This window comes from Lagopus leucura, unplaced genomic scaffold (genome assembly GCF_019238085.1).
Source record: "Lagopus leucura isolate 7727_CA_CO unplaced genomic scaffold, USGS_WTPT01 Super-Scaffold_100001, whole genome shotgun sequence".
NCBI lineage: Eukaryota > Metazoa > Chordata > Aves > Galliformes > Phasianidae > Lagopus > Lagopus leucura.
In genome coordinates, this window is record NW_024962262.1 from 93899131 (window position 1) to 93925681 (window position 26551).

General features: G+C 41.9%; 2 protein-coding genes across 6 annotated transcripts in view; both read right to left on the reverse strand.

Annotated features, from left to right (window-relative positions):
• On the reverse strand, positions 1-23159 carry TFG (trafficking from ER to golgi regulator). 5 transcript variants are annotated; one of them, XM_042866854.1, is made up of 10 exons: positions 19246-19377; positions 18061-18112; positions 16634-16737; positions 12655-12863; positions 9804-9887; positions 8516-8662; positions 7043-7210; positions 4769-4912; positions 2786-2875; positions 1-764 (listed from the first exon to the last, which is right to left on the reverse strand). In XM_042866854.1, exons 4-10 carry the CDS (start codon positions 12836-12838, stop codon positions 394-396), a joined length of 1188 nt encoding a protein of 395 aa, XP_042722788.1. In that variant the 5' UTR covers positions 12839-12863; positions 16634-16737; positions 18061-18112; positions 19246-19377; the 3' UTR covers positions 1-393. The 5 variants fall into 5 exon arrangements, with proteins under 5 accessions (XP_042722788.1, XP_042722789.1, XP_042722791.1 ...); XM_042866855.1 differs by lacking the exons at positions 18061-18112; positions 19246-19377 and adding an exon at positions 23090-23159; XM_042866857.1 differs by lacking the exon at positions 18061-18112 and having other exon boundaries at positions 4784-4912; positions 19246-19378.
• ADGRG7 (adhesion G protein-coupled receptor G7) overlaps positions 23032-26551 on the reverse strand; it is a 26648-nt gene continuing 23128 nt past the window's right edge. Inside the window, 3 exon segments of the mRNA XM_042866830.1 lie at positions 23032-23256; positions 24702-24858; positions 25651-25812. Of these exon segments, the coding sequence (XP_042722764.1) occupies positions 23032-23256; positions 24702-24858; positions 25651-25812 (544 nt within the window).

Genomic DNA, 26551 nt, shown 5'->3' on the forward strand with positions numbered 1-26551 from the left:
TAACAGATTCAGGGTTTTTTTTATTAGCTTTCCATGTGAGCATTACAATTTATAATACATCATATCTAGTTTTTACCTCCAAATTAATCTAATTTAGTAAATCATGTTATTAGTGGGCTAAACTTCCAGCTAGCATTTTAATATCCTTCAAACGAGGCAAGCTAGGATGTCAATCGATCACTTGACAGACACGTAGGTAGTGTTCCCAAACCACCCCAGCCCCAAATTAAACTAGGAAGCGGATACAATTCAAAGCATGAACGGCTCGGTCGCTCCTTCCCTCCCCCCGCAGAACTAATGAACACTTACGGCGACTCTTCTGCCTCAGGACAGCTCCAGATCTGAGTGGGGACAGCTGTCAGGCCGCAGCAGCCAGCATCGGGCACTCGGCCCTTACCGGTAGCCAGGCCCGGGCTGCGCGTAGCCCTGGGGCCCAAAAGGCGGCCGGGTGCGGGCGTACGGGTTGGGCCCGGTGGGTGGTGGCGTCATGGTGCTGCCAGGTGGCGGGGTGAAGCCGGGCCGTGGCTGGAATGTGCCGGGCGCTGCCTGGGCGCCAGGTGGGCCGCTGTATGGAGCCGGCTGCGAGGCCTGCGTGGTGTAGGGCTGTGGGGGGAAGCTGCCTGCCGGGTACTGCTGAGGCTGCTGTGCCGGCAGCTGCTGGGCCTGGCCCTGCCCTGGAAAGGCGGCGGCTGGGGCCGGTTGCTGGCTGTAGGCTGGGAACTGCTGCGCCGGCTGAGAGGCGGCCTGCTGCGGGCTGTAGCCGGCTGTGGGAGGAGAGACATGGGTAAGGCATGGCGTGACACCGAGGGCACATGCACAGTGACCGCGATGACGGCAGATGTAGCACGATAAGCACAGACAAGCAAACGTAAAGAACTGCGAGTTCTCCTGCTGTCACGTAAACACAGCCTGGTATTCCCACAGCCAACAAGAAATTTAAAAGACAGACAAACAGCAGTTTACCATCACATCACATTAAAAGTAAAAAAATCTTTCTTGACAGACAAGGTAAAAATGTAGCCTTTTCCACCCCCAAAAAACAAAACCAAACTGTTATGAAAACACAGTCAGTGCACTTAAGTCAGTGTGTTGGTTATATTGTAGATGCTTTCAGTTCTTCAGAAGCAGGCTAAAGTTCAATATAAAATTGTGCAGAGCAGAATACTTGAATACAAAACTCCCACTGAAACACGTCCCAACTTGGTGTTTCTACATAAAAAACCACCTTCCAAAAAGTATTTCTCTCGTTGAAGACTTTAAAATAACATTAATTCCCTTCATGAAGAAATAGCTACTTTTATCCATCACGAAACACACCTGCAGCTACTCGCAATGAAACCTCTCCATTGACTGGAATCCTGTCAGCATTAAACACCAGACACACAAGTTATTGAAAGTGCACAGCCCTGAACAGAAAGAGTAAGGCTCGAAGAATGCACTGCAGTATATTTTGAACTCACCTGGAAACTGGGATTAAAATTTACTCATGAAACAAACCTTGTAAGGCTGCGTGTTCACTACCATGAGCAAATCTTCTTGTCTAGCAGAGCTACTGGGCAGAGTGGGAACGGATCCTGCACTGTGAGATGGGGGTTCTGGAGGTAATCCTCATGGGCACAACAGCAACAAGCAGATGAATAACCACTTCCAAGCAAAACTTTTCAATGGCAGCTGTCAAAAGGTCCTCACAATGAGACCGCTCCTGACCGATCTGATTAACGGTGAAATGGGTTTTGGGAAACACAAGGAACTCCATATAATTTCTGGCGATAATGGTTTCTTAATGGAGACATTCTAAGAACTGGGGACACAGAACTCATTTTGAACTATAGGTACTGCAGGAACTTCTGCAGTAAAATAACAGTTTAGATGTTTAAATGATTAGCATAGATGGAAACTTCTTTAAGCCTAACTTCAGCAGAAGGAACCAGACTGGTGGCAGTCTGTCATGGATGTCTAACTACACAGAGCACAGGAACAAGGGATGATGCACAAACCCTCCATTCCAAGTTTTCTAGGATTCTTATCCAAGATAAACACAGGAATTTTTTCATAAGCCACACAACTGTTCTCATCTACATCAAATCTGATGCACTTCCACTGTATATATTGTGGGGGGAAAAAAAAACAGTGATGCAGGCTGTTTTCTGAGTTACTTAACAGTATGGAAGTCTTTGCTTGTTTTAAACAATCTTGGTTAAACTCCGACATGACAAATGCTTTCTGTCTTCTTCTAAAAGCCATAAGCAATTGGAGATGTACATTCATCTTTGTACTGTAGCACACGCTATCTATTATGAAATGCCAGCCTCTGCTGAAGCAAATAACTAGAAATTCTGAAGTCAAGTTTATTTTGGAGACACACAAAACCTAGAGTTTTATATCTGCAGACACACCACTAATGCACTAAATATGGTCTCCTGTCAAAAGCAGTAGCTCCTTTAGTTGAGGCATCTGTAAGTTGAGGCATCTTTGCTAGAATGCCAAGATGCAGACCTCAACCCTAAAGACTGCTCACGCTTTATTTCACCTACTTTTCTACCAGTGCATTCTTCTGACAGGTGCGTAGAAATGAAATACCAGAAGTGCAACTCTAGTAGAAACACACACTGACATCATTTGCTAACTGGTCATTTTTGAATTGTGCCCATTTCCCTCAGAAGCGCAGGTGTTTGAGATACTCAGCACCCTGAGCTGCCCCATACATTCAGGATCCACAGCTCAGAGGCCCGGGCACCAATGGAGACATCCCCCAGCCACACCACAGTTTGCAGGAGCTGCTTACCTGGGTACTGCACACCGTACTGCTGCTGGGGCTGCGCCTGTGGCTGCTGGGCAGGGTAACCCGGCTGCTGGTACTGCTGGTACATCTGGCCTGGGGACAGAGAACTCTGTTGGTTGAGAGCTGGTACCTGAGCTGTATAACAAAGATCAGATGCACGACATCCTAGCAGTCTGAGTTGCAGAAATAACATGCACAAATCACAGATTTTAGTTTCTGAGCCATGCCATTCTGAAGACAGAACAAACAGTCCTAATTTGATGTGGGGGCCACTATTTCAGGGGATGCCAAGAGCCATATACCTTAATTAGAACTACACTGCTGTGTAACAGAGAAGGAATCTTTACATGGCTTGCTAACTTCTCCAGAACTTACACTGTAAATTAAAGTACTTCAGAAGTTAAACATGTCCCCTTTGTCTGTTTATAATAGTTTTTAAAGACTATTTCTGTACAAAGTATTGTAGCAGTGGTACATTATTCATTCTGACCACATTTTCTAGACAAGTCCTCCATCTCTTAACATGTGACTTGCTGTAAGCCAGGTTTTCTTAAGAGTCCCAGGGGTACAGCCCTAAAACTGAAATAAAACTGTACATTCTTAAGGTTGGGTATTCTAATTCAATGCTGATTTTTCCTAAATTTACTTTGTTAATTTTCTTGGCAAGCAGAGGCAGAATATTTGTTTTGACTTAACCTATGGGCCCTGCTTAGGTTTTCTGCTTCTGCTGTTTCTCGTTTGAATAACATGCACAAAGAACAAAACTAATTATCTGCCAAACCAAAGCTTAGCTGAACTGGACCAGACTCAGAGACTTCACTACTATAAAGTGTTACTGTACCATCAGTCATTCTGCAAAGACCAACAGGCTGTATAAATAGCACTGCAAACCCTATCGTCTGAATTGCACTAAGACAGTAAAGGGAGCTCTCCTCCAAGTCCTCCCACATCCCCGTACGTGCCGCTTCAGCAGGAGTCCTCTTTTCCTTTTAACTCTGTGTTAACTGCAGCTCAAAGCAAAAGTGTTTTACATTCCTACTAGCCCTTCAAAACTTTATTTGATATACAACTGTTACGAGATGAAGAGTGCTGAGCAGAAGGACTGAAGAGAATGCAAAGTACATAATACACTTCTTTGTTGTGCTGAATAAATTCAAACTGGTGAATGCTTGAAACTTGATTGGGCCACTCAGTAGTATCAGCACAGAGATTTAATGACCTTCACAAAGAAAAATAACTAGTAACCAATAATAACATCATACCTAATGCCATTTTTAAAAATCCTGAGTTTTAAGAAAATTTTTTAAAGATTGTATATATATGAGACACTGAATCATTATTATAGCTTTAAGCCACAAAGATGACTTCTTTGTCATTTATATCCCTTAAGTAGTATGAGAGAAATAAGCAAAACAAGCTGAAAGCAGCATAAACAAGCTGTTCCACTTCAACCAACAGCTTTCATGCACAGACCTAACTATGGGTTGCTCAAATACTCTGTTCGGTCACAATGTTACTGCTAACCACCAGGAAGGGATTTCAAATGACTGTGGACACTGTGGTCACTGTCACCAATGTCTCTTATGCCTGTCTGTTAAATCAGTAAAGAAAGTAGTTGAGTGTTTTAACTTGTTTCTGCATCAAAATAGAGAAATATCTTTATAACATAGTTGCTATGGAGGTACAAGCAGCAAAGCAAGTCATGCCACAGCTGTGTCTAGAACTAAGCAGGTCTGAAAGCTCAGTGCTCTTAGAAAACATGAACAGAATATTGATACTCCCCAAGTTACATCGCTACCCTTTCAAATGGAGCTACTGCTCCACCTGCCGATTGTATGTTGAATGACACATGGGAAAACAACACTGCCTGGTGGGTATTTGTAGCTGTGTATTGACTTTGGGCCTGCTAATTAGAAACCGCAGGTACAGAGCACATAGATTCAGGCAGCAGCACTCATGTCAAACAGCAGAGAAGGCACACCTCACCTTCCACCTGCTGACCTGTCTGTTGCTGTGCTCCCGGGTACGGTGCCTGCTGGGGCTGCACGCCAGGGGGGTGAGCTGCAGAAGAGGAGGAAGCGATGCTGTCTGGTGTTCCCGATCGTTCTTCTGCAGGGGCACTGGGTGGGCCTAGAGAAGAGAGAACAAAATGCATTAAAATAAATGAAGAGGGAGTTTGAATAGCAAGCCCACACCCTTGCAAAGTTTTTAATATTTCTTCCAGTTTTCCGTAGATTTACCTTTGGAAGTATGTATTTGCATATCTCAAGTCTATTTTAAAAATATATGGGGGAGGAAATTCCCCACCTCTCTCAAATCAAAGTCACTCAAATTTCGTGCTCTTTCGCTTTGTGGATAAAGCCCTCCATAACAACACTGTTTCTGCAGCTTCAGGCACTCACCCTGCACTTAGGCTCCAAAGGCTTGCTGCATTTGGACAGAACGCACACCTAACGTACCTCACTCTTCTGCACCCTGAACGAAGGTGCAAAGCTGCAGGAAATTATTCAAATGCTGTCATGTTTTGCTGTGGCTCACAGGCCCAGGCAATGAAACGTTTTACCAACAGTCACACAGCATGTGAACAGAACACCTCTAAGAGATGTCTTAGATTTGCAGACCCACACAGGATACAGCCGGTGTCAGTCTGAAAGCAATTGTTTGCTTGGAGAACTGTGAAAGTATTCCAGCTACTGAGCAGCACCCAAAAAAAGCATGGAGACAGGGAATTCAGTTTTTATTTAAGTTAATGAGAAGGTGTGAAATAGGCACGTGAACAGGCATGGCATACTACAGTTAAAACACTTTGTTAGAAACAAGGGAACTTAAACCCAAATCTTTCCAGCTCTTAGGTTTATGAGTACAACGCATGATAAGCTACTTTCAAATACATGCACAGAGTTAAACAAGATTATTAGGCTTTCTGCAAATTCACTACTGTAAGATAATTGTATTTAAGCATGCAACAAGCATATATTTGCATTTCCACATTACCCTTACTAGGGGCAAAGTGAATTGAAGCTGCCCACTTCTGATTTTGGCTTTAAAGCAACAATCCTGCAGTTACACATGTAGGAATGTGATATCTCAATATCCTGCTTAAATGGTCCTTTATGAAGTCCTTTGTGCATTCAAAGCATAGCCAAATCAGTTCACTCTATCAAAAGAATTATGGAGATACACACATCTTAAAGTACCACTGATGCTACGATGAAAGCATTAACTGACAGTGAAGCTTTGTACCCAAACAGAAAATCACTCCTTTAAAAATCAGCTCATATTTTCAGCCAGTTATACTTCACAGTCTCATATAACAGTTGATCACTCAGAATTAGTTCACTGTAAGTTTTCAAGTACCATCAAATCTTTACCAAGCATGTGAAATAACTATGCTGTAACATCCCCAAAAATACTACATGCAGGAAGAGATTGCTCAAGACCATATGAAATCATATAAAGACCACACTGGTCTAAAGTGAACATGGCAAATCCTGTTAAGAGTAGGTTTTTCAGGTAACAATGTCATACTAAATTTTGTCAGTCAAGAAAATCCTTTACAAAGTCATTTCTCTATATTCTGCATCACATTCCTGTTATATCCTTAATTTCTTTTAAAATTCCAGTTATCTTGTCTTAAGCTGACTGTATTCAGTTTCATATAAACTGCATTTAAATGTTTTGTTTTCTCCTCTTAGTCATACTGGTACTAATCATGCAGTTCTCCAAGAGCAATTCATCATTCTGACAAGTAAGTGACTCCTTTCTGCTAAGATTAAAAAACATTGTCACTGCTTACTTCTGAAATGCAAAAGAGAAAATATGGGGTTATATAAACCATCCTGATTGACCCAAGGAGCAGAACACAAGCTGAGAACCTATGCTGAACCACAAGATGGATCCTTAAGGCCAAGCAGTGGGTCCCATTCTTCCATCACTGGCAGTTACCAATTAAGTTACTGTACATTAGCTATTTTAGTACTAGCTTTAATTAGTTGAAACAAAAAAAAATGAACTATTTTTTACTCCAAGCTACAACAGCAAGCTACAACCAACAGCAACATTTTGGCACTTTGTATACAGAACTTAGCGAGCCTGTTTACAATACCTTGATGGATCACACATTTTAGAATTCTGAAAAGGAATAGTCAATACAGAATGCAGCTTAATACATCTAAAAAACAAATGCTCTATTGCAAATCAAGCTTTAGGTAATCATTTATTAACAGGCTTTGCTTTCTTTTTCGTAAGACGTATTCTTACCTGACACCTGATCATCTGTCAAGCCAAATGCTGACATGACATTCTTGCTGATTTCATCCTGATTCTTTAGTGGATCGAATGCAGACATGCTTGCTGCTATAACTTGAGTGGATGGCTTAACATTAGAGTCAGCAGCAGCAGGCTTTTCTTCCCTACCATCCACAGCATCTACGAAACAAAATGCCCTGGTTTGAATTCTCAAAAACTCAAAAAAAACAAAACAACCTGCTGAAAGGCTTATGTTAGAACAATGTGATTAATGAGTGCTGTAGCTGAAAATGATGAACCACAAAGCTGAGGTCTCATTGCATAGTGAAGGATGCACTGACACTGGAGCATCAAATCTCTTCAGTCTGAAGTTCAAAGGTTCCCGCTACAACACACTGTTCTGGTATGATTTGCCAACTGAGAATTCTAAATTAAGAACAGTTACAGAACAGCTTCCAATTTATTATATTGTTTCATGAACTGTAGATCTTGTTCTGTTCCCCTCCTCCCCAGTTCCACTCCCCACGTTGATGGATGAAGCTCATATCCCTGCAGAACCCATTCCCTCTGAAGCCCCTTATCTTCTATGGGGCTCCATTTTCACTGAGAAACAAACAGTACAGGTAGAGTTTAAAGTGGCTGTTTGCACTCTGTGATTATCACGCTAACCTTCTTCCAAACAGTTTATAGCCCAAATTCCCAGTACTCCACCAAAATTAGTCACTGCTTATGTTGTAGAACAGGGCTTGGATTTTTGAAGGTTTTCCTGTTAAAGTGACAAAAGCCATGTTTCTTAAGAGAAAGGCTGGAGCTACTAGTTTACCACTTTACTTGGAATTCTGTATTCCATTATTCTTCTTCTATACTAGGAGATCACTGTCTCAAAACTGGGAGAATATGTGTTCCTCCCCCATTTCGCCCCCTCCCCCATAATCCTTTCCCACCCCTATTCTGCACCCTTGTGCTGCTTACCCTGAGACAGCTCTGATGCTGGTCTGAGCTCAAAATGTCTGGATTCAATTTCCTAACCTGGCAAAAGAAGTGAATATAATTTTTGCTGAATTAGCCTTTTACTGTTCTAGTGACTCAAACCTGCTTAGCAACATGACAAGATAAGCACCAGAGCTAGCCCAAAGTAAGCAGTGGGAGTGCTCAGCTGGGAGCAAGATCGTCCCTCTTCAGCAACAACATACTATTAATTTAGCTGGAAGCCCTGTCAAAAAGCTGTCCCAACTCACAAGCATTCGTTACAGCGTTTACATACGTGACAACAAAAATCATACTTGGAGCTGTTATTTCTAAGTTAACTTACTGCTTTACTTTAAATAACCTGAGGCAGATTCTGCCTCTGAAATAACTGAAGCATTACAAATTGAGCAAAGATCAAGAATGATCACAACCAGTACTTGAAACCTTATCTTTCACTCTGTTAAACAGCACGCGTCCCTGCAAACCAAACCCAAAAGTCTTTGCCAGGCTGCCTACCACTTTCAGGCAGGTTGGTGGAAACCCCTGGTTCAGTGGGTGGCTCTAAACAGTCCAGTAAGCGATTGACTTTATTGCGAAGTTCTATCAGCTCTCGACGCAGGTATTTCACCTGATTGGATTCTAGGGGTCTCGGCTGTCCGTTAACTGCAAAACAGCAATTACATACATTTACAACTGTAATAATGTGTTGATATTCAGTTTAAAATTGAAAGAAAACCAACTCAGCATTCCCAACTTCAGAATCATCCTACCTTGTGAAATTCGGAGTGTCACACAGTGAGTAAACACAGGCTAAACACACTCTAGAGCTAACTGTTCCTTTATATAATCTCATTTTAGCCTGACACTACTGAGAGCCAGAACTACAGAGTAAATCTTGCAGCAAGTTTCTGCATTACTTACTCAGTTTCCATGACTATACCCTGAACAATACAAATACCATATCTGGTTGTGGAAATCTGTCTTCCCTTAGGCTGTGCTTTTAGAACTAAGGTAGCACACACAACACTCTTGCACCTCGAGAACAGGGTCAGCCTTCCAGTTAAAATCTGCCTGCTATTCTGTGGAACTGTGCAAAATTATCAAAAGCAACCTGAAAACAAAGAATTATTTTATCAAAGGCAAAAGGATAAACATTAAAATCTATTATATTAGAAGCATTTGACATTATTTTTAATAGTGTCCTAGCAACACTGCAAGTTTACCATCAAAGTTTCTCATATGCCTGTGAAGAAAACCCCCCTACACAAAGGCTACAGTGGAAGATAACATGGAAAATAATATTACAGCAAAACAACTGACCCTTTGTTTTTGTATGCCAGTTAATATAAGCCATGTTATGAAAACTGAGACAGAATCAGTTTCTGCAAATTCAGATATCATGTGAAAGAGCAAGAAAGAAAACAGATGTCATATATTAATCCACTGTTTGTAATTCATTGATTTCTTCCAACGTGATATAAACCAAAAATCATAGAACAACAGAATGAATCATAGAATGGCCTGGGTTGAAATGATCATCTGGTTTCATCCCCCTGCTATGTGCAGGGTCACCAACCAGCAGCCCAGGCTGCCCAGAGCCACATCCAGCCTGGCCCTGAATGCCTCCAGGGATGGGGCATCCACAGCCTCCTTGGGCAACCTGTTCAGTGCATCACCACCCCGTGTGTAAACCTTCCTCCTAATATCTAACCTAAACCTCCCCTGTCTCAGTTTAAAACCACTCTGCCAGAATTTTAATAAAGATTATTTTTAAAAAAAGGTACGAACCACCTCATACACTTACCAAACAACGTCAGCTTGAGTATCCTGCTGCACTGAATTGCAAAGGAAAGATCTGAGCTATCAAAAATTGTTATAAGATCTCCATCTGAAAAGAATATTTAAAAAGTTACATTAAAGCAAGGCCTATTCACTACTGAACTTAATGTTGGGGCAGAAGTGTTACTCTATTTCTATATAATGACATTCCCTATTTGATTCCAAAGCTACTAGAAAAGAGGCTACCAATTAACATTATCACTTACCATACCCCATTATGTGTATGAAGAGAAAACTGAAGATACAGAAGCAAAAACCAGAGGTTTTGCTCTGTGGTTACTAAGGAAGACTTAGTTCTGTGCTTCCTGAGCTACAATCAATTAGAAACACTTACTGTTGATTTAAAGGGCATTGCAGTAAGTTGGGTCAAAAGAAATATTTACAGAACGAGGAACTCTTTCCAAGAAAAATGAAGTCCTCAAAAATATTTCTTAGAAGCATCATCACAACAAAGCAGCAAGTTAGATTTTTGCAAAACACAAAAACATACCATTTTAATGCCAGGACCAGTGTGCAAAAAAATTATACACAGAAGTTAAGGCAGAATTATGAGTGGCTTCAGAAGATGGCCTACTGTGGTTAACGAGACAGAGACAAGTGGTCCTCCAGGTTTGGAGGGTAAGGAACACTGAAGCAGCTGGACTGGATATATTTCAATCTTCCTCATGATTGAAGCAGACTTAAATAATGACCTTAGCCCAGCTAAAACAAAAGGAAGAATACCACTGACCTCATACAGCAATCAAACTGAACCCCATTCTACTAACTCTTCCCTCAAACACGGCTGATGAAAATGTATAGCTTATAATGGTGACTGTGTTGAAAAATAGTGTTTTGTAGCTGAGAATTTGTTCTATCAAATAGTATTATTGTGCTCTTTCATAGAATCATATCACAGAATGGCCTGGATTAAGAAGGACCACAATGACCATGTAGTTTCAACCCCCCTTCTATGTGCAGGGTCACCAACCAGCAGACCAGGCTGCCCAGAGCCACTTCCAGCCTGGCCTTGAATGCCTCCAGGGATGGGGCATCCACAGCCTCCTTGGGCAACCTGTTCAGTGCGTCGCCACCTCTGTGTGAAAAACTTCCATGTAATATCTAAGCTAAACCTCCAGTCTGAGTTTAAAACCATTCCCCCTTGTCCTATCACTATCTACCCCTGTAAACAGCTGTTCCCCCTCCTGTTTATGAACTCCCTTCAAGTACTGGAAGGCCACAATGAAGTCTCCACAGAGCCTTCTCTTCTCCAAGCTGAACAATCCCAGTTCCCACAACCTCCTCTCATAGGAGAGGTGCTCCAGCCCTCTGATCATCTTAGTGGCCCTCCTCTGGACCCACTCCAAGAGCTCCACGTCCTTCCTGTACTGGAGGCCCCAGGCCTGGACGCAGTGCTGCAGATGGGGCCTTGGAAGAGCCAAGTAGAGGGGGACAATCACCTCCCGCTCCCTGCTGGCCAACCCTTTTTTAACGCAGCCCAGAACACAGCTGGCCTTCTGGGCTGCAAGCACGCACTTCCCGGCTCATGTCCAGCTTCTCGTCCACTCAGACCCCCAAGCCCTTCTTTGCAGGGCTGCTCTCAAGGAGCTCCTCCCTTAGGTTTCTATGGAATTAATAGGAGGCCTTACTTTCAGAGTAACCTACATATATGCAGCCCTAGATGATTCCTCTTCACTCAGTGTGACCCATGCAAGCTGAAAGGCTGGACACTTACAATCGAGTGCAACACACAACCTCGATATCACAGTGGAGAAGCAGTATATTCTGAGACAGAATAAGCAAAAATTAATGGTAGGAGGTGTCTAGGCTGTTACAGACAATTGAAGAATGAAACTGCAATTACAGGGCTTCAGTACACACTGTTATTTTTTCAAAACTGAAAAAAGCAACAGAGACATACATAAAAACAGAGAATTATACCTAAACAACAGCAAGAACACAAAAAAGGGATAAGATGCTCTAACCTCATGAGAAAGAATTCACCCACTTTCTTTTACCTTTCCCATTCCAGAAAGGAAAAATAATACATGATAAGACGAGAAACAAAACTACTGCAAATCCACACAGCTTCCTCCTAATACAGGCCAAGATCCCCAAAAAAGCTCATAACTGCATATCATTTTTTATGAGAAGTAGTCACTCTCAAACCTTTATAAAAGTGAAAAACTGTCTCTGAGTCATTCAAGAGTAGAGACATACGAACAAAGGTTACTTTACATTTTAGGTCCCACAGACAGTGCTAAAGCCATTAAGAAAGAATGAACCTGCAGGAACACAACACTTTTATTTACACATCACGAATACTATCCCCTCTGCCCTCTCTTCCACACTGACATTCCAAGATGAAAAAACCCTCAGGACCACAACAATCACTCCATACATCTCAAACAATGCATCTTGCATACTGTGAAAGTACTGCATAAAAGTCATTTTTTTAAGTCTAAAGAGAGCTTGTGTTAAACCATGTGTGCTAATTCAACTTTCACCCTTCAAATCCACCCTACCACACAAAAAAGCTGGTTCAATATGTAACTAGCAGAGAAATCTGAAACAGCATCAGCAGAAGAATGAACTTGTAGATTGTAGATATTCCAGAAACACTGGCAGAAATACTATGGTAATACAGCATAACCACAAAAGATAGATTCTACTAATTGAATCAAATCATTTTAAGAGAAATCATACACATTTGCCAACAGTATTTTAGAAAACTTTGTAAAGGCGAGTTGCACAGTTTCAGTTCTGTGTGATTTCTGGATAAATGGTATCAGAGCAACAGTAGTAATTACACCGCAACAGCAGTAATTAAACCTTACCTTCATCTTTATATTTTATTGTGACTTCATCGTTGCTCAGAAGTTTTCCTCTAAAAACTCTTTGCATCATTAATACTAACTCATCATAGGTGATATCCTCATTATGGATAGGAATTCTCCTAATGTCTTCACCAAGCTGAGCTTTTATGATCAGCTTCCCACTTAAGTCCAGCTGTCCATTCATGGTGGATTCTTTGTCACCTCCAGACCTATTAACAACAAAAACATTAAAAACATACTTTAGAGAACTAAATTGCTAACAACTTAAATGTGTCTGATGACAGTTCAGATGCTTTCCGTGCTCTAAAAAAGAAAACCTATTGAACCACCTAGAAAACCTCTCTCAAACACATTGTACAATGCACCAGTTTCTCAAACAACGAAGTAGATCACATGCATTCTGAGCTCACGGGCAAAGCACAGGTAGCTGGAGGGGACACAGGCAGGATAGCTGATCCAGCTTGGCCAAAGGGATGTACGTCCCAAACTGCATGGTGTTGCACTCAGAAAAGGGGTATGTTTGGAGGGAAGGCATTTGTCTTCCCAAGAAACCTTCATGTGTGGTGAGCTCAGCTCTACTATGGTTAGGCTAGCTTAACTATTAGGTTACTTAACACCCACCTCCCTGCTGATGGGAGGTAGTAAATGAATTCCTTGTTTGCTTCGCACATGACTTTATCTGTCTTTATCACAACCTATGAGGTTTCATACTTTTTCATTTGTGATTCTCTCCCCCATCCCACTTGGGGAAGATAAGCAAATGGCTATGTGGTACTTAGCTGCCTCTCATGGTTAAACTACAACAATCTTTTTGGGACCCAACCTAGGGAACAAAGGTTCCACAACATATGAGTGTGATGAGTGCACTGGACTAAATTTATACACATTACAGCTGTTTAGCTGCTAAGTGCTGTGATTCTGTGAAGTGACAGGCTCCCGTGCTCTTTCACAGGGATTATTTGCCTAACTGTATTTCAGAGTCCAGCACTTCTTAATGGCTGCTTTTGCTTCTGACATCTGGTCTACTCCTTATCATCTTGCTTTACTGTGTCTGAGAACATTCTGGAAACAACCATGCTCATGAACCTGGGCTGGAAGACGCAAAGGCATCACTGTTGTCCCCATGCTGCTCTACTGGATAGGCTGCGACTTCAGGCTGAACTCAAGACTGAGGAACTGCGACCTCTGCATCAGCCTGCACAGGAGAATGTGCCCTGAAATGTCGAGGGCCATGGGAATGTCCACTCTGGAGCAAGCACACCTCAAGGCAAGCAGAAGCCTGTGTTAAGTACACCCTGCAGTGCCTGTGTCTGCAGACAAAGCCATGCCAGAATACTTCAAAGCATTTGCGGCTGTGGATGAGATCGTGATACAGTGGTGTCTGAAGGGACCACGATCAATGAAAAGGCCATGACAGGGAAGGTAAGTAACTAGAGCTGTGGGTAAGTCCATGCTGCAGCAGGTATACCTCTGAAGAGGCTTTGGCCCACTACAAAGCTCACATCAGAAGAGGCAAACCTTGAAGCACCTTCAGGCATAGATATGTCCATGACACAATAGGTAGACCTCTATCTACTGGACAAGCCCAGGCTGGAGCAAGGGAAAGGATATGAGTTCACTTCAGTGTTAAATCCTATGGCCTGGTGAAAAAGGACACAGGATGGAGATTGTAATGGATATGTCTTCAAACTGTTGAGACCCTTTATGTGCGTTAAAGGAGGTACTGTAGAAGGAACCACACAAACAAGACAACAAGCCTCATGAGAAGCAGTATGTCCTGTTCACTGATGTCTTAGTGTGGGAAAGCATCAGAGGTGGAAGTCAGCCGTATGGAGTCCTGTGTAACAGGTAACAGAAACTGCTGAAGAAGTTGAATTTACAGAAGTGAAAACCATCTAGCTAGCTTTAGATATTACCAAGTGAGAAAAGTGGCCGGCATTCTACTTCTACACTGTCTCATGGATGGTGGCAAATACCCTGTGGGGATGGTTACAGCCGTGGAAGCAGAACAGCTGGCAGTACAGAGGCAAACCTATCTGGGCTGCTGCACTGTGGAAAGATACTGCTAATCAGGTAGAGAACATAGTTGTAAAAGCATGTCACGTACATGCCTTTGATAGATGTACTTGAAGAAAACAAAAACAATCAGCAGGTTGCTAGGATTGAAGCAGCCACAGCAAGCGTCACGCGCTTACAATGGTGGAAGCAACTAGATATCTGGAAACATATCGTGTGCCACATGCCACTGCCCAAAACACTACCCTGCGCCTCGAAAAGCAAGTCTTGTGGCAACATGGTACTCCAGCAGGAACTGAGTCAGACAACAGGACTCCTTTCCAAAACCATCTCACAGACACCTGAGCCAAAGAGCATGACACTGAGTGGGTACATCACACCCCCTACCTGGCACCAGCCTCCAGGAAAATCAAATGAAACAATGAGCTATTAAAGACTGCACTAACAGCAATGGGTGTTGGCACATTCAAACACTGAGGCATACGTTTAGCAAAAGGGATCTATCAATCAAGCTGGCCCTTCCCAGTTAAAACTCCCACACACTGTATAAGGAAATAAAATCCTTCTAGTGCACTAGGATGAAAACCATCCTGGGCCAGACAGCCATGGTTATCCTTCCCTCAGATGAAGGCAAGTCCATTCACAGGACTGCTTTCAGTCAAGGACTAAGTGCACTTAGTGGGTAATACAGAAGGATGGAGATGTTTGGTGTGTACCTAAAGGGGAATCTTATGTTCAGTGAGAACAGATAATAATTTAAAATGCGTTATGTTACTTGCTACATAATACTGTATGTGATGTCACCAAGATTAATACATTTTGATGGAACTGAGCAAAGTGCAGCAGTGACAGAGATAAATAAGCACAGTCAGAAACAGCTCCAGCATTCACCACCATACATTCTCCTGTCCTGAAAGACTGTTATGGCAGATGGAACCTGAAGTCATGGACAAAAGGAACACAAGGTACATTTAAGATGGATGTCCCATAGACTAAGGGAATGATGTGTGTGTATGTATATTAAAATACGGGAAAGATGGTATTCATTAACTGGGTCACGTTGCCAAGTATGTGAACAGAGAACAACATAGTTGATACAGAATAAAGAGAAAATACTGTTCTGGTTTCAGCTGAAATAGTTAATTTTCTTCTAGCTGCTACAGTGATGTGCTTTGGATTTAGGATGAGAATAACACTGAAAGCATACCAACATTTTAGTAGCTTGCTCTGGACATCGGACCCAACCTGGCCAAAAGGGATGTTGTGCTCAGCAATAAAAGCTGAAAGAAAGGAAAAAAGCTGGGGAGTGGGAATATTTGGAATGATGGTGTTCATCTTCCCAATTAACTGTTACATGTGATGAGCCCTGCTTTCTTTGAAGTGGCTGAGCATTTGCCTGCTAATGAAGCAGGAAGTAGCAAATTAATTTCTTGCTTTACTTTGTCTGTGTGTGTGGCTTTTGTTTTACCTAGCAGAATGTCTTTATCTCAAATCACAAGTCCTCACACTTTCCTTTCTGATTCTCTCCCCACTCTCACCACAGCAGCTGTGTGGTGCTGAGCAGAGACAAGCACCTACTGAACAAAACTCATTCTCTTAAGAGAATAAGAGGCAGGTGGATAAAGAGAAATTCAGTCTAACTGCAGAGAAAAGGGACCTTTTATTCACATGCATAGACACATGCACAGACACATGTACAGCCAGGTAGCTGCAGAGACAGTGATGAAATGGTGAAGTTCATAACAGTGTTAAAATCTGCTAATGCATTATACACATTTTACAAGTCTTGACTACAGGAACATCAACTCTGTTTCAGTTCTACTTTGTTTCAGCAGAAGTTGGTTTTAAAAGGTTTATTTGCAGAAGGCTTTTTAGAACAAAATTAGCATAAAACACTAAATAGCATCCATACCCAGGTCTTCTTTCATGTTTTTTACTAAACACGCACTTAGCAATAGGTTACCTTGTCTGTTTTACTGATGCTGGTTATTGGTCAAATTTCCCACCTCACTTCAGGACAGAGTTAGGATAAGCCGCCATGCACTGTCAGTGGCAGAAAACAGGAAGCTGCATCAGAAAAAAATTAAAAAAGCTTTATTTACTGTCAAACTTCCTTAAACACTTCCACTCTAAAACATTTTAACAAATGTCCCCAGTTACAAAAATCCATTACTTTATCATATGTAACAATCACATTTACACTTCTGAGTATGGTGCAGACTGAGGTTCAACTAAAACGGATCTTGAACAAGAGTTTTAATTTCATAATTGAGGAAAGAACGGTGTTTGTTTTTCTAAATTTTTAACTGCATGTAAGAGCAACGTGTTCCTTTTTTAGAAGGATAGTGATCTTCCCCACTGGTCTTAAAATGCTCATATGGCTCATATGGCTTAAAATGCTTATATGGCCTCCAACTTAAAACCCCAGGTGAAGTTTCATTAATTACTTAAATCTAAGATAAACTTACACTGATTTAGCACTATAAAAACCTAGAAATCCATTTCTGGAGCCTCTGTAGCACTAAGTGGTACGTCCTCCAGGCAGCACCAGGACAGACACCTACCAGCAGTAACACATTCCCACAAGCAGAACCACCAAACTGGGCAATTTTACATTACAGTCAGAAACAGTGCATAAAAATACTATCTACGCCCAATCCAATTTAAAAGTCTGTTTTTTCCACTGAAAAGAATGCAGTGAGCTCCCTGACATTCATGCAGCCCATCTCTTATTACACATGCTCATCGTCCAGAGCCAAAAGATGGTGATTTACCATACAAACTAACTCAATGAAAACATAATTCCCTCCCAACTGTTTCAGGTTCAAAAACAGGCAATAAGGCTTGTGAAGGGCTGGAGAATATGCCCTACGAGGAGAGACTGAAGGAACTGGGGCTGTTTAGTCTGGGGAAGAGGAGGCTGAAGGGAGATCTTATTGCTCTCTTCCAATATACCTGAAAGGTGCTTACAGCAAGAGCAGGGTTGGTCTCTTCTCACTGGTGACAAGATGAGGGAAAATGGCCTCAAGTTGTGCCAGGCCAAGTTCAGGCTGGATATCAGGAACTTCTTTACAGAACGGGCTGTTAAGCACTGGAATAGGCTCCCCAGGGAGGTGGTTGAGTCACCATCCCTGGATGCGTTTAAAAACCATTTGGATGTGGTGCTCAGGGACATGATTTAGTGGAGGGTTGTTAGAGTTAGGGTAGTATGGCTAGGTTGTGGTTGGACTTGATGATCTTGAACGTCTTTTCCAACCTGAGTGATTCTATAATTTTATGTTAGGGGTACTCTATACTCTCCTCTGTCTCATACACACATGGTTAATCTCTCATGATTTGAGTTTTAGACAATTTTATGGTAAACAGTGGGGAAAAGTGTGATCTTCTCACCCCTATGAAAGTGGTCTTCCCAGCTCTCTTCTTCCTGCTCAGCTTGGGAAAGCTGCAACAGACAGACATGAAGAGCATAGGGCTGACACACAGCACAAGCAAGCCCAGGAGAATGGACAAAGGCCTTCCCCAGTCCTTCAGGCTGGTGACTGCTCCCCTCCCTCCTCCATAGTATGAAATATCCACCTCTGCAGAAGGCTGGGCTCACTAACAGGGAGATGGTAAGGCTGTGGTGACACACCAGGCAGGTGAACAAGACAACACTGCTTTTCTGACTCCTCACGCCCACTTTGGGAAAGGAGTAACACACAGAGATGGGGCCACTCTTGCTCTGATCTCGCTGCAGCTTCAAGTACAATTTAACGCCCTGAACAAATGCAGAAAATGCATCTACAAGTGGATTAAGAATTCACTTAGGCTTGCACCTCACACAGCTTAAACATCACAGCTGGGCACAGATTTGGCTTCCTTAGCATTACGGTGCAGTTCGAAACTGACAATAGTAAGAACAGAACCTCATCAGTCATTCTGCAGCCACGTTTCAGGGGACACACCTGAGCAACTGTGAGCCTTTGGAATGCATCACTCGTATCTGTGCTTGCTGCTACAACATACTTATACGATTACACTGTCTTACTCACTGACATCACGCACAGAAATACACTGCAAGTCTAGCGAAGAATAGGAAAAGATAACAGGAAAACACTAAAATGCACTTTTTTTTAACTTTTTTTTTTTTTTTTTTTTCTTCCCCAAGTGTTCTCCCCAAGTGCTCGGCTTGGGGTGAAAGAAAGGAGATCCCCAACACTGCACCTGCTTACAGCCGTCGCAGAGAACGACCCGAAACGTTTCAAGCACAGAATCGCACAGCGTTCCGGCCTCCCTCCCACAACGTGACACAGCTAGATGGATCACCGCTCCCCAGCCGCAGCGAGGCAGGCCCGGAGGAAGCAGCGGAGCGGAGGAACCAGCCGCCGCGGCTAAGCGCGGGCCGGGGCCTCCCTGAGGCACGGCCGGGGGGACGCGAGGGGTCTCCCAGCCCCTCTGTCAGGGGCCGCGGAGCCGCGGAGCCGCGGAGCCCCGGAGCCCCCCGGCCCGACGCCCCTGCCGCCGCCCTCACCCGCCCCGCAGCGGCTGGCCCCGGGGCGACGAGGGGAAAGGAAGCGGGTGAGCCCGCTCTCTTACTCTGGCTCCCGCGTGGTCCCGGCGGTGGAGGCCCAGACGCGTTCCGAGCCCGGACTCGACCACAGCCACCCGTACGTGGCAGAGGAGAGAAGGGGCGGCCGGAGCGCTGCCGCTGCCGGGCCTGCGCGCTGCGTCCGCATGCGCACTAGGGCCACCGGGCCGCCCAGGGCCACAGCACACATGCGCCGAGCTGGTCGCCGTGGCCGCCGCCACGCGGGGAGAGGGAGGGGACGATTCTGGTGAGGTGGCTCGGTCTCTGGCATTCAAGGCCGGGCTGGATGTGGTTCTGAACAGTCTGATCTGGTGGTTGGCGACTCTGCACGTAGCAGGGGGTTGAACTAGCTGATCATTGTGATCGTTTTCAACCCAAGACATTCTATGATTCTAAGAGCTGCTGCGGACCTGAGATGAAGAGCAGGTCCAACTGTAGCCATAATGATGGGAAATGGTGGTTCAGCCAGAGCAGAATGGCTTTGACGCATGTAGGATGGCACTGCTGGGATGGAAAATCAGTTGTGAAGCGCCACCCTGCTTGTGGCACAGAGCCACCATCGATGGAGAGCCTGCGCCTCCACAAATAACTCAGAATCATTAAGGTGGGAGAAGACCTCTTAGTCCATCTTGTCCAACCGTCAGCTCAGCCCCACCATGCCCACTAAACATGTCCCTCAATGCAACATCTGCACAGCACATGAACACTTCCAGGCGTGGTGATTCCATCAACTCCCTGGCAGCCCGTGCCAATGCCTCACCACTCTTTCCGAGAATAAATCTATCCTAATATTCAACCTGAACTTCCCCTGGTGCAACTTAAGGCCATGCTTTCTCCTCTGAAATTGTTGCCTTGAAGGGGTGACTGGTAGCCATCTTGGCCATAGTGAGCATGAAGTAGTTGAGTTACAAATCTTTGGTGGCAAGAGGAAAACTGCCAGTGAAACTTCAACCATGGATGTGGGGAGAACGGACTTGAGGCTGCTGAAGGATATAGTTGACAAGATCCCTTGGGAAAATGCATCTGAAGTTAATGGGGTCCATCACTGCTGGTCACTTTGTGTGTAGGCAAAGAAAGATAGAGCAAGATAATGGAGTGATACAAGAGGCCTGGTAGATAAGTATGAGAAAAATAGGAATAATTTGGCCATTTCAATGTAAAGAAATATGTATCATCTCTTCAGTTTTAAAAACATAAGAAAGAGGCCTGGAAGACAGGACTTTTCTGTCCATTACAAATAAAAGACAATACCAGACAATTCATAGAATCATAGAATGGCCTGGGTTGAAAAGGACCACAATGATCATCTGGTTTCAACCCCCCTGCTATGTGCAGGGTCACCAACCACCAGACCAGGCTGCCCAGAGCCACATCCAGCCTGGCCTTGAATGCCTCCAGGGATGGGGCATCCACAGCCTCCTTGGGCAGCCTGTTCAGTGCGTCACCACCTTTTCACCAGAAAAGAATGCCTTAAAGATAAATATGTTAGGAAAGCACAAGTTAGTGTCCACCATTAGGATGTCTGCTCTGAAGCTGAAGGCCCAACAGAACACTTGCAGTGTCTGGCTGTCAGCATGGGCAACCTGTTCAGTGCGTCACCACCTCTGTGAAAAACTTCCTCCTGATAGCTAACCTAAACCTCCCCTGTCTCACTTTAAGACCATTCCCTCTTGTTCTATTCAATCCTCCTCCAAAACATTCCTTTGATAACACAGGAGATTTTTCCCTGTTTTAACAAGGAGAAACTTCCTGAACTGAAAGCACACATATCACAAAGAATACCAAAGTTCACCACATTAAGATTAATATATTCCACATGTATAGATAAGAGTCGAACTATTGAGCCTACAAGAATCAAGCATATAACCTGAAAAGTCTAAATTTTGCTTTGCTTCAGTTCTGCAATTAAGATTCCCTGGATGAGAAAAAATAATAATAATAATGTTTATAATTTTCAGTATTTTTAATGCTGAAAATGTTTTCTGTTTGTTCTAACATCCTCAGTACTTGCTCTAGAGTGTTTTGCTAGTATCAGAAAACATTCAAAACAGTATGTTTGATGTGGTTAGTTAGTTAGTATTGTCAATCCAATACTGTATATTCTTCAGTTGTAATTTTTGTGTGTTTGGTTTTTTTGTTTGTTTGTTTTCTGTGGGTTTTTGTTTTTTTTTTTGCTTTTCTTTTTTGTATAATATTAAAATAACACATTTATTAAGCTTTTTAAAAGTTCTGTGTTCAAAATTAAATGGGATTTGGAGAACAATTTTTGTGGGGGAAAAAAAATCACAGACAAGAAAGTGTCATTACTCTTTGAAGCAGCCACCTTTACAGTATCCAGCTGCTTTTGACAGCATGATCTAAGATCATCCTTCCTAAACCATGTAATAATTTCTAAAATACTTTTTCTTTAACGAAGTTGAAGGAATCCGCAAAGGCAGGCATTACAAATTGGATTTGTAAGTATATATATGCAACCTGAAACATACGTAACCAGTGCAAAAGAAAAAAAAAAAAAGTATCGATTACCTTTCCTTTCCTAGATAAGGTTTACTGACCTTTGGCTTTCTGGAGCAATGGTGATGAACTTCAGCCTTGTATCTGATAGCTGGCTCTTTTGGAGGCTTATTAATGGGGGAAGCTGGCCATGCTTGTTCAAGCAGGTTATGAAAACCTGATGTTTTCAAACATGGTGTTCATTTTTTATTTTTTTTTAAACCAGAGATAGCAAAGCATACAAATATATTTGAAAAAAGTGATAACGTTTTTTAAAATTACCTGTCTACATTTCTCAGGCTTTTTTTTCTTCACACAGAAGAGAATGAGATTGTCAGAACATTTACTCCCGTTTGTTAGGCAAGAGCCCTCTACAGTGGGCTTTAGAACTTTGCTCAAGGTCACAAAGGGAGAAGAGCTGCTTATTCCTCTGCCAAGCTCCCCATGACACCAAAGGACAGACAGGCAGAAAGAAAGGTGCAGCCAAAAGCCAGAGTGTGGCTGAATGCTGGCTGAAGTACCCCAGCTAGTATCTAGCAATACCTGTATACATCCAAAAGGGAACAGGTGTCCTAACGTAGGCAAATGCTGGGGTGATGTGAATAGGACCTAGGTTATATATTTATAAAGAATTTCTTTTCTAGCTTGTTTCTTCAAGTGCTTAACTTTTTTTCTTTTTAATTACTTTTATTTTCTCATAGGAAAACAGAATATTTTATCTAACTAGTATTTAAATTGAAGAAGTTCTTGTTGCAAAATTTTAAAATATTCTAAGATACAGATTTTCTTCTGTAAAAGCAGTTGTAAATTCAACATTTTATGGAGGTAGTGCATATAGTTTGGACTCAGAATCAGTAAGAAATGTGCATTTGATTTACCTTCTGGTAAAGGTAGATTAATTTTTTTATTAAATTAAAATTGTTCTTACAAAAGGAAGAGAAGAACTATGTTACATAGGCTAGGTAAACATGTTGAACTGGTCTGAGAAATGAAAAAGACATAAACAGAGCAATTTGTGTATGTCTGTACTGTAACACAAATCTATAATAGCCTCCTTTCAAAGACCTTCCTCTGTTGCCTGCAGTGCAAGTGGTATCAAGATGTACCATTGTGTTACCTCTGCACAATAACACACATGGAGTTCTGCTTTTTGCTCCTACTGTTCTTGTCTTAAGATCTATTCCAAGCTACCTGCAGTTGGAACAGTATGTTTGTCATTCAAGATACCAGTGAAATCTACATAAAGCAAGCCACGAAAAAAAAAAAAAAAGCAGAATTATATTTAATATATTTACAAGTTTCTAACAGCCATTAGGGAGAGTGGACAAGGAAATATTTTCTGTAGAAATTTCAGATTACCTGAAAATTCCTTGGGAATGCTTTGCAGGCTGTGATTTTGAAACATGCTAAATTTCTGAATGCAGATAAATTTGTATCCCTGATACCCTCAAAACAGAAAACACTTCAGAAACTTTTTTCTTGAAGATTGGTGATCTGAAAGTGTACAGAATACAAATCTGAAGTCCCTATGGGGAAAAAAAAAAAAAAAAGAAGAAGCACATCATTGATGTTTCATTGATAAAACTAGAAGACATTAGGTGGTATTTTTTGACCTGAAAAAAATATCTACAAAATAGTTTTCAGCAACCATTAACAATGACATTAATATTTTGAAATACAATTATTTCTTTAACTGGGACAATGGTTTCATGTTACTACGAAATTGCAGCTATAGTTACCTCATTTGCACATTGTGAATTACTCCTATAGTGAATTCATAGTGAATTAGTTAATATGTCTTCTAATGAATGGAATGAATGTAAGATTTGCCTGACTCTTAAGCAATAAATGTGACTGGTGTACCCTATCGTCGTTTTCAGCAGACATATGTGGAGGCAAAGCAGGACTGCAAAATTTCTGTTCTGAGTTCTCAAGAGAATCCTGAAGGGGAAGGAGGGAAAACAAACAAACAAAACCCTAATTCTTTGAAACAGATTTGTATTCTGTCTCTGTTCGTGATTTCAGTTTTAAATCACAGAATGATGTAATCACAGAGTCATAGAATGGTTTGGATTGGAAGGGACCTCAAGGATCATCAATTTCCAACTCACCTGCCACAGGCAGGGTTGTCAAACACTAGACCAAGTACTTGATCACATTGTCCAAGGCTCCGTCCAACCTGGACTGGAACATCTCCAGGGATGGGGCATTCAGAACCTCTCTTGGCAGCCTGTTCCAGCACCTCACCACCCTCTCTGTGAAAAACTTCCTTTTGACATCTAATCTAAATTTTTCCCTCCTTTAGTTTAAAACCATTCCCTCTTGTCCTATTGCTATCTACCCATGTTAAAAATGTCAAAAAAATCACTGTATCCGTTAGTATAGTAATAATTGTATCAGGAACTTCTTGCAGGGAGAGTTTGCAGATCTGATCCCCACTGGTATGCAGAGTCTCAGTTTTCAGTAAATCAAGACAGTGAACAACTTTAGATTTAGGGGTGAAGGAACTGTGGGAATTGTCACATATGTCCAGTTAGCTGTTTTGCAGAAAATATTTACTAATATATTAATGAAGTATCCACTATTTCATGTACTTAATATGCCTTATATGAGTACAAAGCCAAGAATTCTTAAGGTCTGTGTTGCTCCTGGGGGAAAACAAGGTAGATGCTTTCCTGTAGGCTTTTATTCAGAATCTGTGAAAGTTCTGAAGGCATAAATCTCTAGTTACTTTCCTGGGATGCTTTTCCACAGCTGACAAGGAAGTTTTTACCTGATATACACTCTGAATATCACATTGCTTTGGAGACCAGAAGCATAGCACCCCTGCCTAAAAAAAAGTTCTGAATCTGTGTTCCACCAGGTCCTCCACTCTACCACCATTCATTCAACAAATGTATCAGAGATGTTTGTTGTTTGTTTTTTTTTCCAATGTCTAAATTGTTAGTCTCAGAATTGCCAGATACTTTACCTGTGTAGCATTAAAAATGCAGAACATATAGCTGAAAAAAAGATTCATTTCCTCATGTCTTATTAGCATGAGGTAGCCAATCATCCAGGTGATTCCAAGCATCACTACTATAGAGATAGTGGCAGTCATCTTTTTCATGAGTGAATCCTTTTTATTCCTAAAAAAACACACGCACAAAAAAAATTCTCCATATAATTTAATCTCTTTTTGAGGTTAAACTTTCTATTTTACTTACTAAGGGCTATATTGCAAGTATCTGTTACTCAGCTGAGTTGAGAACATACATCTTACTTTTGGTTGGGGTATCATCCAGGAAATAAATTGAGAATAAGAAATCTGCCCACGCTTGTATGAATAATCTGTCTTTGGAATATCTAGTGTGGCTGTATATTTCTTTGATTAAAATGTGAGGTTTACCAAGGCAGCATGAAACACTGAAAGTTAGCATGTTAGCTATGATAAGCTTTTTAGAATAACTTCACTCCTAATGTTCACAGTTTTCAGTATAAGAATTAGCTGCCGTTAAAATTTGGATATCCAGTATTTCTGAAGCCCATGAGGAGTCAGAGAGATGGTATTTTGGTCTACTCCAACTATTAAAATTGTATGTTAAAGGAATGAAGTGCAGAGCTTTGTTGAATAGGTTAGTTCTTTGAGATTAGTAAACAGTAAAGCATAACCGTATTGAAGCAAAGTTGAGTAACATGGCAACCAAAACCAAAGTGGTGGTGGTTAGGGGGGAAGCCTGCAATGTGCTCATTTATGTAAATGAGAAAATCCTGACCCACTACAGCAGTGGAAATTATTCTCTAACTGCTTTAAGTGTGTATTGCTTTAAAACAAATTATTTTCTCAAAAATCTGACTTTGTAACAAGAAAGTCTGAGCTCTTAATAAGAGATTGAGGAATATATATTCTGAAAGAGCCGAGGAATTCTATGCCACCTCACCTTGTCAGATTCTTGTTCTCATTCCATATTACAGAAACAATGATCTTGATGAAGATGATAATGTTAAAGAGGAGTACAAATGCTACTGGCAAAAGGAAGGACCAGAACATGGGTTTTTTCATGCTGAAATTCTGATTTTGATCCAGGGCTGCAAGCCAGCAACTTTTAATACAAAGTGAGGCAGTTTCAAAAGATTTGTTAGGCACATTGTTCAATGCACCAAAACAAAACAAAACAGTTGGCTATTTTTTATCCTGAGGGACCCCTTTGGTCTTTCTAGCCCTAGCCTGTCTCTGAAAAGCGATCATTCCTCAACAACAGGGTTTTCAAACACGTTTCTTTGGGAAATGGCCAGTGATTTATCAAATAAACTGCAGAGGTAAATATTGCAAAGCGGCATATAGCTAACCAAATAGGTATCTGTCTGCCATATACAAGTTTAGAGTGAATATTATAATAAATCTGAAGAGCAAAAGGAAAAACTTTACAGACAAAGGTTGAAACAAAAGCGGGAGCAGATTCAGGAGGATGAGGTTACCCTTCAATCATATTTATTTCCTTTTTTTCGTTGACAAATAATTGCAAGCTAGATGTCAACACTCTCTATATCAGTACAATGAGATGACCACCACAGAATCATAGAACAGCTTTGTCTACCCTTATATAATTATGTGGAAGGGTGTTTGTATTTCTGAAATGTGTTTTCTCTGTATCATACACTATCACCAAGGAGCACTGCAAGTCTATAGCCTGCTCTGGGGTGCTGGCATCCAGATGAATGCAGATATGAAAAACACACAGTATTAAGGCATATAGTTACACCCACCACAAAGATTTTAAATAAATCAAAGGACTACATTTAAGTACTGAAATGCAGTTATGCACTTAAATGAAGGTCTTC